This window comes from Fusarium redolens, assembly GCF_020744475.1.
Source record: "Fusarium redolens strain MPI-CAGE-AT-0023 chromosome Unknown BKA55scaffold_7, whole genome shotgun sequence".
NCBI lineage: Eukaryota > Fungi > Ascomycota > Sordariomycetes > Hypocreales > Nectriaceae > Fusarium > Fusarium redolens.
The window spans coordinates 843,683-859,830 of NW_025763670.1; the positions used below are offsets into that span (position 1 = coordinate 843,683).

General features: G+C 47.4%; 9 protein-coding genes across 9 annotated transcripts; 3 read left to right on the forward strand and 6 right to left on the reverse strand.

Moving 5' to 3' along the window:
- Positions 1 to 434: 434 nt before the first annotated feature.
- BKA55DRAFT_485998 (glycoside hydrolase) lies at positions 435 to 1,136 on the reverse strand (the record flags this gene model as incomplete). The annotated part of the gene is made up of 1 exon (XM_046186223.1): positions 435 to 1,136. A coding segment is annotated over one exon (702 nt), but the record flags the coding sequence as incomplete, so codon positions are not given.
- Positions 1,137 to 2,054: 918 nt separating this feature from the next.
- BKA55DRAFT_566224 (uncharacterized protein) lies at positions 2,055 to 2,705 on the reverse strand. Its single transcript, XM_046192608.1, has 2 exons — positions 2,348 to 2,705; positions 2,055 to 2,294 (listed from the first exon to the last, which is right to left on the reverse strand). The coding sequence occupies exons 1-2, from the start codon at positions 2,490 to 2,492 to the stop codon at positions 2,185 to 2,187; spliced, it is 255 nt and encodes an 84-aa protein (XP_046050012.1). The 5' UTR covers positions 2,493 to 2,705; the 3' UTR covers positions 2,055 to 2,184.
- Positions 2,706 to 3,145: 440 nt separating this feature from the next.
- Positions 3,146 to 4,581, forward strand: BKA55DRAFT_593421 (mitochondrial carrier domain-containing protein; the record flags this gene model as incomplete). The annotated part of the gene is made up of 8 exons (XM_046195548.1): positions 3,146 to 3,376; positions 3,428 to 3,514; positions 3,560 to 3,695; positions 3,746 to 3,863; positions 3,914 to 4,100; positions 4,148 to 4,319; positions 4,380 to 4,512; positions 4,563 to 4,581. The coding sequence occupies 8 exons, from the start codon at positions 3,146 to 3,148 to the stop codon at positions 4,579 to 4,581; spliced, it is 1,083 nt and encodes a 360-aa protein (XP_046050013.1).
- A 189-nt stretch (positions 4,582 to 4,770) lies between these two features.
- Positions 4,771 to 6,468, reverse strand: BKA55DRAFT_593422 (uncharacterized protein; the record flags this gene model as incomplete). The annotated part of the gene is made up of 2 exons (XM_046195549.1): positions 4,771 to 5,841; positions 6,001 to 6,468. 2 exons carry the CDS (start codon positions 6,466 to 6,468, stop codon positions 4,771 to 4,773), a joined length of 1,539 nt encoding a protein of 512 aa, XP_046050014.1.
- Positions 6,469 to 6,683: 215 nt separating this feature from the next.
- Positions 6,684 to 9,156, reverse strand: BKA55DRAFT_663177 (uncharacterized protein). The gene is made up of 2 exons (XM_046197655.1): positions 7,716 to 9,156; positions 6,684 to 7,650 (listed from the first exon to the last, which is right to left on the reverse strand). Exons 1-2 carry the CDS (start codon positions 9,079 to 9,081, stop codon positions 6,911 to 6,913), a joined length of 2,106 nt encoding a protein of 701 aa, XP_046050015.1. The 5' UTR covers positions 9,082 to 9,156; the 3' UTR covers positions 6,684 to 6,910.
- A 282-nt stretch (positions 9,157 to 9,438) lies between these two features.
- Positions 9,439 to 10,720, forward strand: BKA55DRAFT_566228 (uncharacterized protein). Its single transcript, XM_046192609.1, has one exon. It carries the CDS (start codon positions 9,615 to 9,617, stop codon positions 10,677 to 10,679), a length of 1,065 nt encoding a protein of 354 aa, XP_046050016.1. The 5' UTR covers positions 9,439 to 9,614; the 3' UTR covers positions 10,680 to 10,720.
- A 133-nt stretch (positions 10,721 to 10,853) lies between these two features.
- BKA55DRAFT_510900 (dienelactone hydrolase) lies at positions 10,854 to 11,702 on the reverse strand (the record flags this gene model as incomplete). The annotated part of the gene is made up of 3 exons (XM_046187651.1): positions 10,854 to 11,174; positions 11,226 to 11,598; positions 11,653 to 11,702. 3 exons carry the CDS (start codon positions 11,700 to 11,702, stop codon positions 10,854 to 10,856), a joined length of 744 nt encoding a protein of 247 aa, XP_046050017.1.
- A 250-nt stretch (positions 11,703 to 11,952) lies between these two features.
- Positions 11,953 to 13,011, forward strand: BKA55DRAFT_642296 (uncharacterized protein). The gene is made up of 2 exons (XM_046197150.1): positions 11,953 to 12,462; positions 12,508 to 13,011. Exons 1-2 carry the CDS (start codon positions 12,088 to 12,090, stop codon positions 12,961 to 12,963), a joined length of 831 nt encoding a protein of 276 aa, XP_046050018.1. The 5' UTR covers positions 11,953 to 12,087; the 3' UTR covers positions 12,964 to 13,011.
- A 5-nt stretch (positions 13,012 to 13,016) lies between these two features.
- On the reverse strand, positions 13,017 to 15,984 carry BKA55DRAFT_642300 (uncharacterized protein). Its single transcript, XM_046197151.1, has 2 exons — positions 14,629 to 15,984; positions 13,017 to 14,576 (listed from the first exon to the last, which is right to left on the reverse strand). Exons 1-2 carry the CDS (start codon positions 15,775 to 15,777, stop codon positions 13,410 to 13,412), a joined length of 2,316 nt encoding a protein of 771 aa, XP_046050019.1. The 5' UTR covers positions 15,778 to 15,984; the 3' UTR covers positions 13,017 to 13,409.
- Positions 15,985 to 16,148: the final 164 nt, after the last annotated feature.

The window sequence follows — 16,148 nt, forward strand, 5'->3', positions numbered from 1 at the left end:
GGTCTTAAAATTGTGATTGATATTTCTATCTATCAGAGAATAGGCAAGTCAATTCACAGTGACAAGCTATTCAGTCATGGCTACCAGCGCCAAACCCCAATAAATGTGCAAAAGAAAGGAATGGAAATCCGAAGGGATTCTTGGTAAGTATACACAATAAACCTGGAATAGATCTATAGGTTTTAGAAATAAGAACGCCTGGTTCTCTGGTGTTTACCCTTGCGCACAGCTCTACATCCGCTCGCAGATGGCTTAGCAGGGGGCTCCTTGGGTATGATAGTAGCAGTTGGAAAGGCGTTGGTGAGAGCTTCGACAGTGGTTTGCTTGGGCAGCCCAGAGGTGACCAATGTAGTGGCAATACTCGTGGCAGTGGTCTGGTCTTTGGCGATTGATGATGTGAAAGAGCCATCGGCAAGACCTCCATTACCGTCCTTAAACAGAGGCGGACCAGGGATGGTATAGTTCTTCAAAGTTGTGTAAGGGTTGAAGTAGATGCCCGGATCAGTGGGAGTGTAGAGCTTAGTGCCCAAGACGCCTTCAGGCTTGGCAGTTCCCGACCCTGTAACCTCGATATTGAAACATTGAGGATAGTTCTGTGCGCCGCCAATCCTGTTGGACCCGTGAACAGCGATTGTTTCATGACGGAAGACATAGTTGCCGGGAGCCAGTGTCGAGGGTATATTCGTCGTCCATGTTCGGTTGTTGTTGACCATCTTTCTTGCCGCCCACTCTTGAGTGTCAAAATCGATGCCCGCTTCGTCGATCTTTACCCACTTGAGGGTGGTTTTGTCAACAGTGGAGCAATCACCATCGCAGGGAGCCACATATGTCATCATTGGGCCGAAATGAGCCCATTTAGTCCATTGAAAGTCGACGGTCCCCCCAGCGGCAACCTGAACAGTCAGATTGGCCGGCTTTCCATTCTTCTGGCAAATAATGTCTGGGTGAGTATAGTTGTCTGGGGACACGAAGCCGTTATCGAGGTTCTCAGCAGACCATGCAGCTAAAGGAGGGAGAGATTTGCCGTTCTTGGTATCATAGTAATAGTTCATCAGGTAACCTTGGTATTCAACACCGTCAGTTTTGAAGCTCGATACAACACCATGTGCAGCGGCATTGCCGAAAAAAGCAGCTAAGAAGAAGCTGAAGTGCATTTTGACGGAGAAAGTCAAAACGAAGAACGAGCCAAGTAAAGCGGGAACGAGATACGGCAAGAGAACGAGATAAGCTAAAAAGGGAACGAGTCTGAAAGAGAGGATGCGCAGTTAGCACCAGGCTTGAAGGGGCGGAAGGATGAACGCAGAGAGGAAGGTTGGAGGCCATTTTATGTTCTTTGCGAGGAGTCTATAATGCTAGATATCTATACAGATCTATTGCTACAAATTGCTAGGCATCTGTAAATCGTAGCAAAGGGCTATGAGCGGCCCCAAGCTGAAACACTAAATGTTTTATAAACCGTAGTCCTAGATGATCACTTGCTAAATGGCAACAATACCTAGGCCCTTGTTTTCTCGGCTTCCGCGGAGAGCGGCGGGGGACCTGCAATGCTAAAATCACAGTACTGGTGAAGCATCTTGCACTCACTTATTTTACTCAAGTGATGTATAATAACGTGTTTCAGGTGTAGTCAAGTACTGAATTAGGCGTCTAGCATCCATGCTCCCATTGGCTATTCTACGATACTTGTCAAGACTTGAGCCACGGGCTCCCGATAACCCTGGCTACCTCAGCACTAAGGATGCGGTGAATAGTCACTCCCGGACAGTGATTATTCCACCAGAGGCGGCTCACTCGCTCTACCAGCCAAGCCTCTGCCTTAGAATACTTCTTCTTGAATGCTCTCATGTTCTTTCGAAATGACGAGCGCACACATCGCACAGCCTCGGCATCTGCGCACAGTAACTTGCTAAAACTAGAGCATACAAGGCCAGGAAATCAGATCGGGACCTCGACCCTCCAATATCGTTGTTGGCAACTCAGATACCTATCAAGAGGGTGATTGAGTTCCAGGCACCTACGGTTTCACAAGGCTCGCTTCAAGAGCTTCAACTTGGTCCATAAATGTCGTGGGAGTAGGTGCATGCGGAGCGATCAAGGCCGCATCTATAGTCGTGCCAGCAACAGCCATGATGTAGGATAACAACGTGCTACTGTTGAACTCGGTTATGTCGAAGCCCGACCAGTTTAGTCCTCCGCTAGTAGTCTAGCCCGGCATCTGAGAGTTTCCGAAAACATTATTAAGTAATGGCTATTCCAAGCTGGCGTTAAATCCAGTCTGGATCGTTGAACTCCCGCTATGCGAAAATTCAGTCCGATTACTTTCGGGAAAGGAGCACAAGAGACCCACAATGTGACAGAATGACGGGTGATACCCGGGGTTTGTAGCAGGGTAGTTTGCAGGGCTCTGGATAGCTGAGACAGCATTTAGCAAGCCTAGAAGGGCAGTAGAAATAAATAAGTAATAGGTATTGCGGGCCGACAACTGCAACCATCGTTCCACAAGATGTTTCTTCGTCTTTTTTCCGATCAGAGTTCAAAATAGGCTGGGAAGTATACCATGACTGGCCGATATGGACATGACACTGCTGATGTTGGCTTATTTCATCTCAAGGATGCTATGCATCGCAGAAGGATACAGAGTGAGATTTGTGGATAGTCACCAGATGCCAGCGAAGAACAGATTATGGCATACGACAGGATTTGCGCATAACCGTTGTAAGTTCACATGGGCGCAACAATTGCCTTCATACTTCGCCTGACACTGGATAGGTTGACATCTACTATGACAAAGTGCGTTCGGCAGAAGGTAATAATATAGGGTCGCAACCAACACAAGTAGAGAACCACGTTAAATAAATAGCAAACATACTATGAAAACTCAGATCTATTCACCATTGGCAATATAGGTAGCACCTTAAACATCGATATTGGAACTTTGGTCAAGATAAGAGAATTGAGACAAGATAACGTGGATTAATAATGCTCGCGGTCTGTCCCCGCTTAATTATCGCGTAATCGGCATGTTTAGCACGCAAATCGCTAACTAATCAATGACGATTGCGGGGACCCCAAGAATCTCAATCACCCATTTCTTTTTGTCTTATCATCATTAATTTGAGCATATAGAACGTTCTCAAAGCTCACCATGACAACTCAAACTGATCCAGAGGCTCTTGCGAGGAGCACTGAGCAAACGCCGCTGCTTGCCGACCAGCCACCGCCGGAGATAAATGAAGCCGATGATGAGCCGGAAGCCGAGCCGACTCCGGAGAAAAGACCGAAGAGCTGGTATGCTTGGAGGATATTCTGGACTGTGCTTGCGATAGTAGTGCTGGCGGTTTTTATCAAGGGATGGATTGACGCAGATGAGACTGAGGTGAGTTTGTTGTCTTGTTGGGAAATGTATACGCGGTATTGACTTGTTTAGTTTGATCTTAAGAAAGCCCTCAAGCGGGCTCTTGGCGGAGGACTCAGTGGCGCGGCGGCCATGGTGCTGCAAGTCCTACTGCTGATGGTAGGCTGTTCTCTTCGTAAGTATGAATATGGTTCAGGCTGACAGCGTCCAAAGCCTCTGCGGACGATTATGAACTATCAGTATCGCCATGGCACGTCATTTACAGTTGCCACGCGGACTCTTTACACCGAGGGTGGAATTCGAAGATACTACCAAGGAATCGCACCTGCGCTTTTCCAAGGTTTGTATTACTATCCTCGGCATTTGAATATTGATATCTGACTTCTGTAGGCCCGATCGCGAGATTCGGAGATACAGCTGCCAACGCTGGTATTCTCGCCTTGCTCCAGTCAAACCCTTACCTCAAGAATCTCCCGTCGCCTATCAAGACCATTTTTGCATCTCTATGGTAAGTCGGAATCCGCTTTCATCTGGTGGAAGAAGCTTATTAGTTGCTAGTGCCGCTGCGTTCCGCATGATCCTCACTCCAATCGACACTTTGAAGACAACCCTTCAAGCTCAAGGTGCCCGTGGAACATCCCTTTTGAGACGACGTATCAAATCAAACGGAGTCGGTAGCTTGTGGTGGGGAGCTTTCGCTACCGCTGCTGCTACCTTTGTCGGCCACTACCCTTGGTTCGCCACGGTAGGTCCCTACTCAGAAAGCGAGAGTGAGATACTAACATTTCACAGTACAACTACTTGTCCGAGGTCCTCACTGAGCCTCCCAGGCATCCTCTATTCTGGTGGTTGCTACGCCTTGCCTTCATCGGCTTCTGCGCTTCGATTGTGTCCGATTCCATCTCCAACTCATTGAGAGTTGTCAAGACCTATCGACAAGTCAACGACACCAAGGTCTCATACGGTAAGACCACCTTTTCCGTAAGCCTAAGAAAATATATAAACTAACTTCATCGTGTTTTAGCTGAAGCCGCACGCGCTGTAGTAATTCAAGATGGTGTCATCGGCCTCCTTGGACGTGGACTCAAGACTCGTATCTTGGCCAACGGTCTTCAAGGCATTCTCTTCTCTATCCTCTGGAAACTATTCCTCGATCTGTAAGCAATCATTCGATCAGGTTATTTGCCGCTTATTAACATTCTGGTAGGTGGGAGAAGAAGACCTAAGCCCAGTGGACCGGATAGCCATCAACAAAGGTTTTGGCCAATTTGCTAAGCACATAAAGAGATCTTTGAAGAATAAAGCTCAGTGGGAGGGAGGAGGTGCTAAAGTAGGCTTGGATATGTTATTATCGGTTGAGCCTTACTGCCGCAAGCCTCTCTACGCATTTTGATTTAGTTAGAGGCAGCCCAATGTTAAATAATAGAAATTTCCTCCAATACCTCAAGTCCTGTACGCATCCTGTGTCTTATCTCTTCAAACAACCGGCGAGTCGCAAAATAACCTGATGCCATAACCTCACTAATGAGTCTATAACCCTTGTCAGTTGGACGGAGGACATAAGGACAGGACGTGCCCATGAGAAGCCAGACTTCATCACCACGTTCAGCTTCAATTCGGTATCGAAGGTAATGCCAAGCACGTAAGGTGAGCCCGGTGCCCCCAGAAATCGGGCGGCCCAATATGACCCCTTCCACGGTACCCAAGCGCAGTGCTCGTACAAATAAAACGGTATGCTGACCGCCCTCAGGACTCCCTCCAAATCGAATCGAATCAGTTGCATCTTCTCTGATCGGGATGGCGAACTCAGGGAGCTGCACAATTTCTAATTCTCTTAAACCTGAGAAGTGTGAAACAGTCGAGGAAGTCCAATCAGGCACCCACGATGGTAATTGATATGAAGGTGGTTTAACAAGATGAAGCGCATACAACAATATGTTGAGATTTCCCTCGAAAAGAATTATATTAACTGCGGTATCAATCAGTACACGTGAAAGAGTATTGGACCTGGAGTAATTTGGCGTAATGTTGTATCCTGGGTGGGCAAGTCCGAGTTGAGAAAAGATCTTGTCTCGAGGATCAGTGGCCCTGGAATAGAGAGCATCCCGTGCCAACTTCTTGAAATCCATGTTGCACTCTACCACGCCATTTCCTAGCATGCTCTTCTGAAGAAGTAAGAACCGGGCAGCATGACAATTCTCCAGCGTGCGATACTGGCGGTTGATTAGAGCTCGCACTTCTTTCTTGATCTCGCCTTTCGGTGCTGAGGGTCCACAGAGATCATTCTCAAGGCGAGGAGGGGATATGGTGGGGAGATTTGAATGACAGATCGCCTGGAGCCACGATGACTCGGAAAGGTCCAGGGCTTCTTGGTGATATAAAAAGATTGCAGTTTGGGAACAGGCAAACTCTTGACGAATCCAAGCCCGGCTCCACCATGGAGATTCAATTAGGTCGTAGAAAGAATTCCAGCCTTTGATATAATCCTCCAGGCTTCCACCGTACCACTCTCGTAAAGTGAACTCATGTACATCTCGCTGGGAAAACCAAGAAAAGGCATTCGGCCAAGACTTCTCTTCTTCGTCTGTAGAAAGACAAATAAAGGTTCTACTAGAGTTCAAATAGATGTCTCGCATGAATCCAACCTGGTGGGATCTTTCAGAGTTGTTGTGTTGATTGATGCATATCTGGTCGATCCAAAGAATACAGTCATCTTGGGGGTAATTTGTAGTGCTCCAATATGTAAGTGTTTCCCGAAGAGCGCAGTATAAATTGGCAAAGATGTTGAACTTAATCCCCTGTAGGAGAATGGGCTTGGTGTCTTTGGCGCTTCCTGCGCAGTAGGATATTGTGTGGTATTTGCCGCTGATGTCTGTCAGTTTTTGAGGTGGTAGAAAGTTGCAGTGGATCAAATCGCTTCCAGGTTTTCTGAACACATGGACCAGTCTGATTTCATGTTGAAGATGGTTCAGATCATGATAAGAATATTGCTTCAAGAAATGTTCATTTGCCGGAGTTGCGAATATTTCTTGTGAAGGAGGCAAGTCTCTGGTACTCGTATCCTCCAGGACTTTGTTTTTTGGAAGCTCATTACTTGTTACCAGATCCGACATGGTTGTTACTGATTTCAGACGGGAAAAGGAAAGTTGAAAAACCGATACGGCAGCCGAGTGATGTTATTGAGCAAGAAATGAGGCTGTAAGGGGCGGTGCCGCCACCAAAGGAATAAGCCTCAGCGAGCCTCTGTTGGTTGGGCATCAAAGTGCTGTCAGCCGCAGTACTTTAGGCAGTAATTAAACAGCCTGGTTGTTTGTAATTTCAGGTACGTAGCGGAAGTGGACCTGAAATACTATAGATTCAATGCAGCTAATCAAGCAGTCTACTGACAGAGAGAATATATACAATTAGAGGATAATATCAACTCCTAAACATAAATCTTTAATCCGTGATCGAGACATTATCCCAATTGACTTTATAGTAAATCAACTAACGCTAGATTAGAATTTGAGTTCGCTTTCAAGTTCTTTTCTATCTGCTGGCAAGACTCAATCCAGTTCATCCAAGGCTGAAGTCTATCCTGCGGCTAGGCATAAATTGGTCAAATACAGAACCGCATCCCATAAGAGCCGAGTCGGCACGAGAGGTATCTGGAAATCGTAAAAGGCCCGCTGACGGTTGTGTCTCTGATATCTCGGACTCCAGAGTCATTATAGTGGTGAAATTGAAGTTCGTCCCACTGATGACCTTGGCGGAGATTCGAGCAATGACATTATCAGGTGACCACATATTCATACGGGTACGTGACAGATTCTGGGCCTGTGGTGGCGACGAATGCTCTGATTGCCCCATATCACTAACGCTTCCTTGGTTATTACCAAGTGAAGAACAGTAGTTAGCTATATGCGGTTGTCTGGGGCTGGGAGTTGTAGTTGTTGGATCAAGAGATATGGTTTGGGGCAACACCTGAGGCTCTTCAGGCGCTGCTATGGACTTCTCCATTGCCCTCCTGGACTTCACTTCGGTGAGTGGAATATGAGTATTCTGAGTGACGGACCTTATCCCCACTTCATGACCAAGATCGTTGAACACCAAGGCTTGACTTTCATCTTTCAGGTCCAGTTTGCAGGATCCTATTGTGATGAGTGATACATCCCGGGAATATTTTATAATGTCGGAGAGAAGAGTCTGCGCGGTCATCATAAGTGCACATGGCTCGCGTTCGAAGACAGCTATGATTGAGCCGCATAATCTTCCCGAGTCACGTAGAACAACCCAAGAGCCTGATGTACCGCGACCTGAGATATTCGGCCAGCGATTAGTCTGATGTCTTCCTCAAGAGCTCATTGTGAGGATCACTCACCTAAAGGGGCAGTCAAGCGGATCTTCCGTGCCCAAATGGTTGTGCTCCCAATAGAGAAGGGTATTTTCGCTGGTTGAAGGAAGCCGGCCGAGGCTTCGGTTCCATTACCCAGCAAGACGAGTATTTCTTGCTCGTTCTTCGTTAGCCAAGAGTCAGGGCAGATGCTGGATACGTTCTTTTGTCCATTGAAATTGTAGGTGTTGTCGTCCCTGCCTAAAAATAAATCGAATTCTATTCGAGACACAAGGGCAAAGTCTGCAGGTATCGGGCCAGTTGAAGGACTTGTGAGTTTCACATATGGGGTGTTGCGCGAGAGGTCGACCTCGGCTTGTCTGATGAAGTTAATAATCCCTGATAGGTTCACTGGAACCCAAGTATCGACCTTTTCAAGATCGATATAACCGAGATCATGAATGGGGTCTGGACTGTTGGTGTCGCTTTCAACGAGCTTGCAGTCATCGCTACTGTCTTGTTCGTCATCTTCCGAGTCCGAACTATGACTATAACTACTTTGCGTAGTGCCTTTCAGATCATTTCTCCTCTCCAGAGTCACTTTATCGATGTTTTCCAAGTAGTAAAGAAGCATGGTGTGCCCTGAGGTAACCCCTGCCTCGAGTGAGGCATTGATGACCAATACGCCTCCGATGCGTGATGCCTCCTGATAAACTATCCGTCCATTTTTTACAATCGTAGTCAAGCAGACCTCGCCACATTCATAAGGTCCACTGACGGCCCACCAGGTGACGTGGGTATGTAAGGTTGCGCCATATGAGAACTCGATTCCTTTTCGCAAATTCAACTGTTCCAACGGGACAGAGGCTGGACCATTTGCTGACTTTAAACCACCTTCAGCGAATATTGACGCATACTGGGCCGAGTCGAGGCCTAGTTTGCGAACCTCCTTTTGTAGCCTCTTCCAAACAGTGCCACTGCGAATAGCCTCATCCGTGCTTCTGATCCAAACGCTCGGCCTCATAATAACTCGTTGTTCGTCGGGCTGGTGGACACCAGCAAGCCGTAGCTCAACGGTCCATGGTGTTGTTGCAAGGGACCTCCTCCAAACCGCATTCCATATCCTGCTAAACTCAGGTGCAAGCTTCTCCCATGTTTCCGAGGCTTGTTCGAAGAGATGCTTATACTGAGACTGCTCCGGCCAATGATAATTGGAATACCAGACGTTCTTGGCTGAGCAGCAGATACCCCTGGCTTTATTTGGTAGTGAAAAGCGACTCTCATCGAATTCAAGATCGAGGAAGCTGGGTTGCACCAAAAGGCGACCAGGGAATTGACATGTCGTTTGTGACGGAGTTGTTGGCGGTGTAATGTAAACCTCGGTCTCTGATGAAGTGGATGCCATGCTTAACATAGCAACAGGCACTAGATACTGAGTCTCGGAGACATTTCAAGATATTTTCGTAAATTAAACTTGTGATGCAAGGTTACGAAAATGTAGATAGGTATGATCAAGAAACAACGCGGGTGTTGTCAGCCGCAGCGCCGATGGTGAGAGAGCCTAGCAAGACATGCGCCTCCTGTTATTGGTTTAAACCCCGGCTCATCATGCAAGCCACGGTCACGCTGGAATTCAGAGTTCAGCACAACAGTGTCACCCAAACCAGTTTCGCCTGCATAAAGTGGTATGTGGCTTGTCAAGGCAGACTGGTTGGATGCGGCTAGAAGAGGGAGCCCAAGGTCTAGAAACAGCGGTTCACACCTCAATTATCTGTTGTAGTATTGTCTATGGTCTTCATCTCTCCAGTAACCTTTCATGGTAGAATTGATACGGCATAGTAATTCAAGTTCAATTTCATTCGTTACCTTCATAGCTTGCGAAAGCTTTGGACGGAATAGGGCGATGTTACCCAGCGAATATTAACCTCACAACGCAACTGCGACGATATGGCTATACAAGAGCTTCACAGCGACAGAAAATATGCGATTCTAAATAAAATATGGCCACGCATGACTCGAGGCGACTTCGATACCTATATGGATCTATACGACAGATACTTCTTGTTCTTGGAGGAGCAAATGTGCTTGATTGAACGGAAGTCAATTCTTTACTCCACGAAATCCATCGACGAACTCACATCAACTATTGAACACATTCGGCAGTTTCCTCAGAAACCAAAGTTCGAGTTGTTCGAAAGTTCGTCGGACGAAACTATGAGATCAGCGGACATGGCCATAAGGATTTGGCTGACGATCGATATCCAACACTCAACGCCTGATTCAAGAACCTCTCGTGTGTGGCCAAACTTTAGTTCGCTCAGATTCCTGGTGGGAGGTTGGCCATTCCCGAGCAGAAAGTATCATGATGGAAACCGACAAATTCCACAAAGCTTCTCTGTTGCAAACCTAACTCGCTACTACGACTTCCAAGTGAACTGGACAAGTGATCTGACTCAACACCTCACTATTGACTGGAAATACAAGCAGATTACAATTTTTGAGCACGCCATTTGCTTAAGAAATCATCTTGCATATCCAGATGACTGTCCACTCCCAAAGATATTAGTACAAGAGGCTGTTGATACGATCAAACTACTTTTTCCAGATGACAAGGACACCAAAGCATTCTTATCCAGAGAAGGAAGAAAGCTCCTCAAGATTCCCTTTGGACGCGAACGGTCATTATCACTTGGAGACTTCTCATATTGGGAAACAGAGATCTCACAGCTATTAGACGTCTGGGAACAAGGACCTAGTGGTTGGTCTCAGTTGCGCTTGAGGCCTGACCGGAGTAACTTCTTGGAGTACTCTACTTTCTGGGCTGCAGCGGTTGTCCTGCTCCTCACTGTTATCAGCATCGTGTTTGGCGTGGCTGGCTTGGTACTCGCTAAGAAGGCGTTAGATGTCAGCGTTAAGTCGCTTGATGTATCGGTAAAATCGTATGAGTTATCTCTGGCTATTGCATGTGCTGAAGCGAATGCGACGGATACTTTGCCTGCTTTTTGTAAATAGAATCTTTTGTAGATATAACGAAAATAATGGATTCACCAAGGACTAGCTAGACTGGATAGATAGGGCCCTTGTTGGAGCTTGTGACTTTATGATTCGTATTGTGTAATGCATCTATTTGCATGCCATTGGCTCTTGCAAATGTTCGATCTGGCTGAAAACTGGTATCACCTATTTCTACTCAAGATGTCTCTTGAACCAAGACACTGCCTGGTTGAACGCTTGCTCTTTGGCAAACAATTGCCTCTTGTCCTTCATGTCTCCCTTGACAGCGAAGCCGTGATGAACTCCAGAGAACAGATTGATCTGGAAGTCCTGCTTTGACTTGGACAGGATGCCTTCACTCTCATGGCGTTTCTCGACTGTGAAAAGATCATCAAGCTCTGCGGCGGCGATAGAGAGGGGACCAGTGATAGCAGCCAGCTCCTCTGACTCAACGAAGGAGGGATGAGCGATGAATCCGACGTTAATGCCATCCTTGTAGTGACGGATGAGATGCTAGAGGTTGTTAGCTGGGTAAAACTCTTCAAGCTTGGTTACGAAACGAACCTTGGCTCCTAAACAATATCCAACGGCAGCAATCTGAGTAATACCAATGCCCTTGAGGTACTCAATGCCAGACACGACAATGGGATCCACAGCTTCCGCCGTGTGAGGGTTGTTTCCGTCAGACCCCTGACCCAACCACTTCATAATGTCGAAACCCTCGGGCATCTCTAATGGCACTGGATCACCATTGAAGGTATCAACAACAAGACATGTATAACCCTCAGCAGCGAAGGCATCCGCCATAAGTTTGCTGTTTTGCCAGATTCCGAAGATGTCTGGTAGGTATAGAACAGCCTGCTTAGACTCCTTGGATGGCTTTGCCAGATATCCGGTGACATTGCCGACTTTGACAGCGTCTCCTTTGGGAGTACCCCTAAGAAGTCTTAGTTGACAAGATCACCAGATAAAACTATTGAGATTGACTTACTCATGGAGGTTGGCGATAGTGCAGCACGCAGCAGGAGGATGAGATGCCATTTTTGGTATCGTTCAGCTGATCAAGTTACGTCGGTTCTGAGGATCACAATCACCAAGATAAGATATGGAACACTACAGCATGCATAAATACGATAATTCCCCCATTTCTAATCAGTTATTTAAATAACAACCAGTCTCATGATCAACTTAGTTCAGCTCGAGCCTTTACTAAAAACGGAATGGCCGTGATCCGTTCCGAACGGCGGAAGGTGGGTCAATATCCACATTCCGGGTCCGGCAATCGTTCAGCAGATGATAAGTAAAGAGCCGATAAGATGATGTGGCTACGGCATTTATAAGAAATACTGTCATCAAATAAACGCACTCTGTACAGAATAACTGATTATCAAACCATTACCTTCATATCATACCCACTCAAATCAATATGGCTACAGACGCTCTCCACGATGTCCGTCCCATGTTTGAGCTCCGCGGACGAAACTATATCGTCACTGGTGGAGCTCAAGGCATTGGTTTCGCTTGCACGCGAGCTATTTGCGAAATGGGCGGTAATGTCGCCGTGTTAGATATCCAGAAAGAACCTACTGCTGAGTTTGACACGTTGAGTGCGAAGTTCTCTGCCAAGACTGTTTACATCCAGACAGATGTCACGTCGCAGGAGAGCATCAATGCGGCTTTCGATAAGGTGCTGAAGGAGTTTGAGACTATTGATGGTGTTGTACCCGCTGCGGGTATCGCTATTGATAAGCCGTTCGTGGATCAGACTTGGGAGGAGTTTACCCGCATTCAAGACATCAATGTAAGTTATCCGGTCTGCCAAGATGGATTTGACTAATGGGGATAGGTCCGGGGCACGTTCTTCGTGGCTCAACTTGCGGCCCGCCAGATGATCAAGCAGGGCACAGGCGGAAGCATGGTCCTCCTCGCCTCTCAATCAGCACACATTGGCCTTCCCGGCTACCGGATGGCGGCATACAACGCCTCCAAGGGCGGAATCCTCATGCTCTCCAAAGCCTTGGCAGTTGAGCTAGCACCAAAGGGTATCAGAGTGAACACGATCTCACCTGGATTCGTGGACTCTGAGATGACACGGACTGTTCGTGAGCTTAAGAGTAAGAGGGAGGGAGAGCAGATGTGGTTGGCGCCGCCGAATCAGAGATTGAGTACGCAGAATGACCTTACGGGGGCGGTTATTTACTTGTTGAGTGATGCGGCGAGACATACTACTGCGGCGGATATTCCGATTACTGGGGGTTTGCATGCTGGTACTATTGATGGGTTGATTAGTTATGAGAACTAGGTTGAGTTTAGCATTGAGAATGATATCAAATTGAGTTTATTAAGATTTAAATCCTTGTTCTCTAATCTTCAAAGCTTCATGAAATCGTCCGGGCTTCGACAACATGCGGCTGCATTTTTTATGGAGAGTCGGAATGGAGTCTCGATATTGACGCTGTTTTACTAACGCATGGCTGTAGTGATCTTGGCATTATCAACAGATGGCATTGATAGCCAAGAGGGCTGTATCCAGAACACCATAATACCTTTCCCGCAGCAAGAGTCAAGTGATAAGCCTTCAGCTGACCAGCGGCCCGCGAAGCGGATACCGCACCTGGAATCAGCAAAACGCCCGGATCCGTTCCACAACCCCATACCCGCTCGCTCTCTTGACCATTTTACGGAACCGCCAATCATCGGCTACGGGATCATAATCATCTTAATTCATTCCTAACGCTAATACCAATATCAAAATATACTCTCCGAAAACATGTGATTAACATCCCCAATAGGCCACTGCAACCTTAACGAATCCTCCCAGCCCATCTGCATATCCGTATCCGAAATTACCGTCCCAGCCACCGCAAACCCCCCCGGAACAACTCCATTATTAAAAGGCGGCGAGTACTCCGCATAAGGCTGGAATTCTTCAACTGGTTGTGCGAGACTCGCTCTTCTGATCGACTCTGTGACGTTGTCTAAACCTTCGTGACTTCCTGGACTCGCTGGGTTCAGAATTCCCAGGCTGAGAAGGTTACGGCGCATTTCGATGAGACGCTTGGCTAGACGACGTGCGGAGCGCGATCGGTGGGTGTATTTTGTTGTTAGGGTCACGCACATGCTGAAACTGCCGCCGAGAGATTCGATCAGGTCGGGGGTGAGGCTTGGAAGCATTGTTGTTCTGTTTTGCTTTATGAAAGCGATTAGCAGGAATGCTAGACCGGCTGTGCATGCTAGTATATGCTGGTAATGTGGATGTTGTTTGCGGTAGATATCCGTAGTCGAGTCAAGCGTGTGCAAAACATGAATGATATCGTATACTCGATCAGTCGCTGATCGCACGTGGTTCTTTGTAATCTCAATGTCCAACTCTGAGAAGAAGAATGGTTTGAGAAGTTGACTCCGAACGGATTCCGCTCGGAGATTTAGTAGGATCGTCCATGTTGGCGGACGGGTTGATGGATCTGTATGCCATGCTTGGCAATTGGCAACGTTGTAATCACCAACAGCTTTCTTTCTCCACTGCTCAATCTGAAAGCTCATCAACTCAAATGAGTTTTCATCGTTGTAGCCTTCGCCTTTCGCGGCGTTTGATATAGGTTCGCTGAAACGATCGCTAATGAGGATGAAAGAGAGCATGGCTTTGAGGTATGGGTTCTTGACAGAAGATGTCGACATGGAGCTGAAGCTCGTGTCTTGGAAGTGTGTCGGTAAACCAGTTGCATAGCTCCATTGCCGATCGAGGATGACTATACTGCTGATGAGAGTACAAGCTTCTGTGCGTTGAGCCTCTGTCTTGACGGTATGTCTGAATACTTCGGCGTTGTGGAGACCGAGTTCCATCAGCATGCGACCTGCGATGCCGCACATGCGCCAAGCGGAGCGGGGCATCTCTTGGAAGAAATCATACCAGCCCTGTCACTCAATTAGTAAATTTACCATCTTAGACAGTGGTTATATGGCATACCTTGAGAAATATTATGGTCGCATGCTGAATGCTATTAGCAGGCGCAGCCAGCTTCGCATTAACAGAATCTTGAAAACTATCCCTCAACAAATTCTCCGTATTCGAACTCGACGGGTTCCCATCAGCCCTCAAAGCAATAGCCAAACACAGATTCAATATCAATAGCAACTCGTACGTAGCAGCTCCAGTGCTCGACGCCAGAACATCCCAGATCCCAGCACCAGCTTCAGCATACCACGAGCGCGTCTGCATGATAAGCGCATCGATATCAACAACGGGATGAAGTCCACCAACGACCTCTTGATAAATGTACAAAAGCTGAATGGCCTCTTGTAAACCCATGATTGAGCGGAATGTTAGAAGCATTGCCGGATCGCCTTTATCGATTGCGCGCGGGGAGACGGAAAATTGTGTATTTTGCCCATCGTTCTGATCCGCCTCATCGGAAGCATCGTCTTCGTGAATACTGGCAAGTTGTAATTGCTTTTGTTGAAGCGGTGGACCTGGGCAGCTATTTCGTCGGAGTTTCAATTGTCCCACATTCAATGCGTAGTCTGGACACGTTGGGCCGTAGAAATGTTGAGAGGCAGTTGTTCGGGAGGATTTTGGTGTTGAGCTCTGATCATCGGTGGTGGATTCAGTATAACTGTGACTGATGATGGGTATTGTATTGGAATTAGGATTTGGGTTAGGATCGCGGGGCCGTGTTGCAGCAATCATTGTTTGTTCCTGGTTATTCGAGTATTGAACTTGCGACGCCAAGCTATTCACTTGCTCTTGAAGGCTCGAGAGCATATCAACAATCGCAGCTTGGTTCGTCTGACATGATGTCCCTGAAGTCGCACAATTACGGTTCGTAGTCGCAGGTACTGGGTCAGTGAGAGCGGGCGCTGGAGGCGCTGCTGTCGTTGTAGCGGGGTGCCAATCGTCACTCTCAAGACTGGAGCTATTGTTCTCAAGGCTGCTGCTGTAACTGCAATTCTGGTTTCGGCCTGAGCAGTGTCTGCATGGTTGTCGTCCGTCGCATTTTCCCTTTCGTCGTCTACATGCGTCGCATGCGCGCAGAGCATATGGTGTCCTTCGTTTTCCGGTTTCTCCGGTGGAAGTGCTGGATTTCTTGACGCCTTTGGGTTCACGTGCCTGTGCCATGACGAAAACAGGGGTCCGTCGTGCCCCTTTGTCGCGTCGCGTTGACGACAATCCAGTAATAACAGTCAATCGATGTGTCGTGAAGTTTAGAGACTGTTATATGCTTTCGATTCTGTCTAAAGTTGGGGTTAGAGGTGAGAAAGGCGGAAACTCGGGGACAAAAGGTGAAGAAACACCGCCTTCATTATTTATATTTGGTAAATCTTGACTAGCGTCGGTCTTCACCTTGGACCCATGCGGGGTAAACCTGACTAGACTGAGATCGGTGAGACTAGCGCTAGGTTCTACTTCTTATCTCCCATAATTTTAGCTGCGCAGATAAGTAGGGGACTTCCATCGATTCGGTTTAGCTGGTGGCCAACGGCTTACAT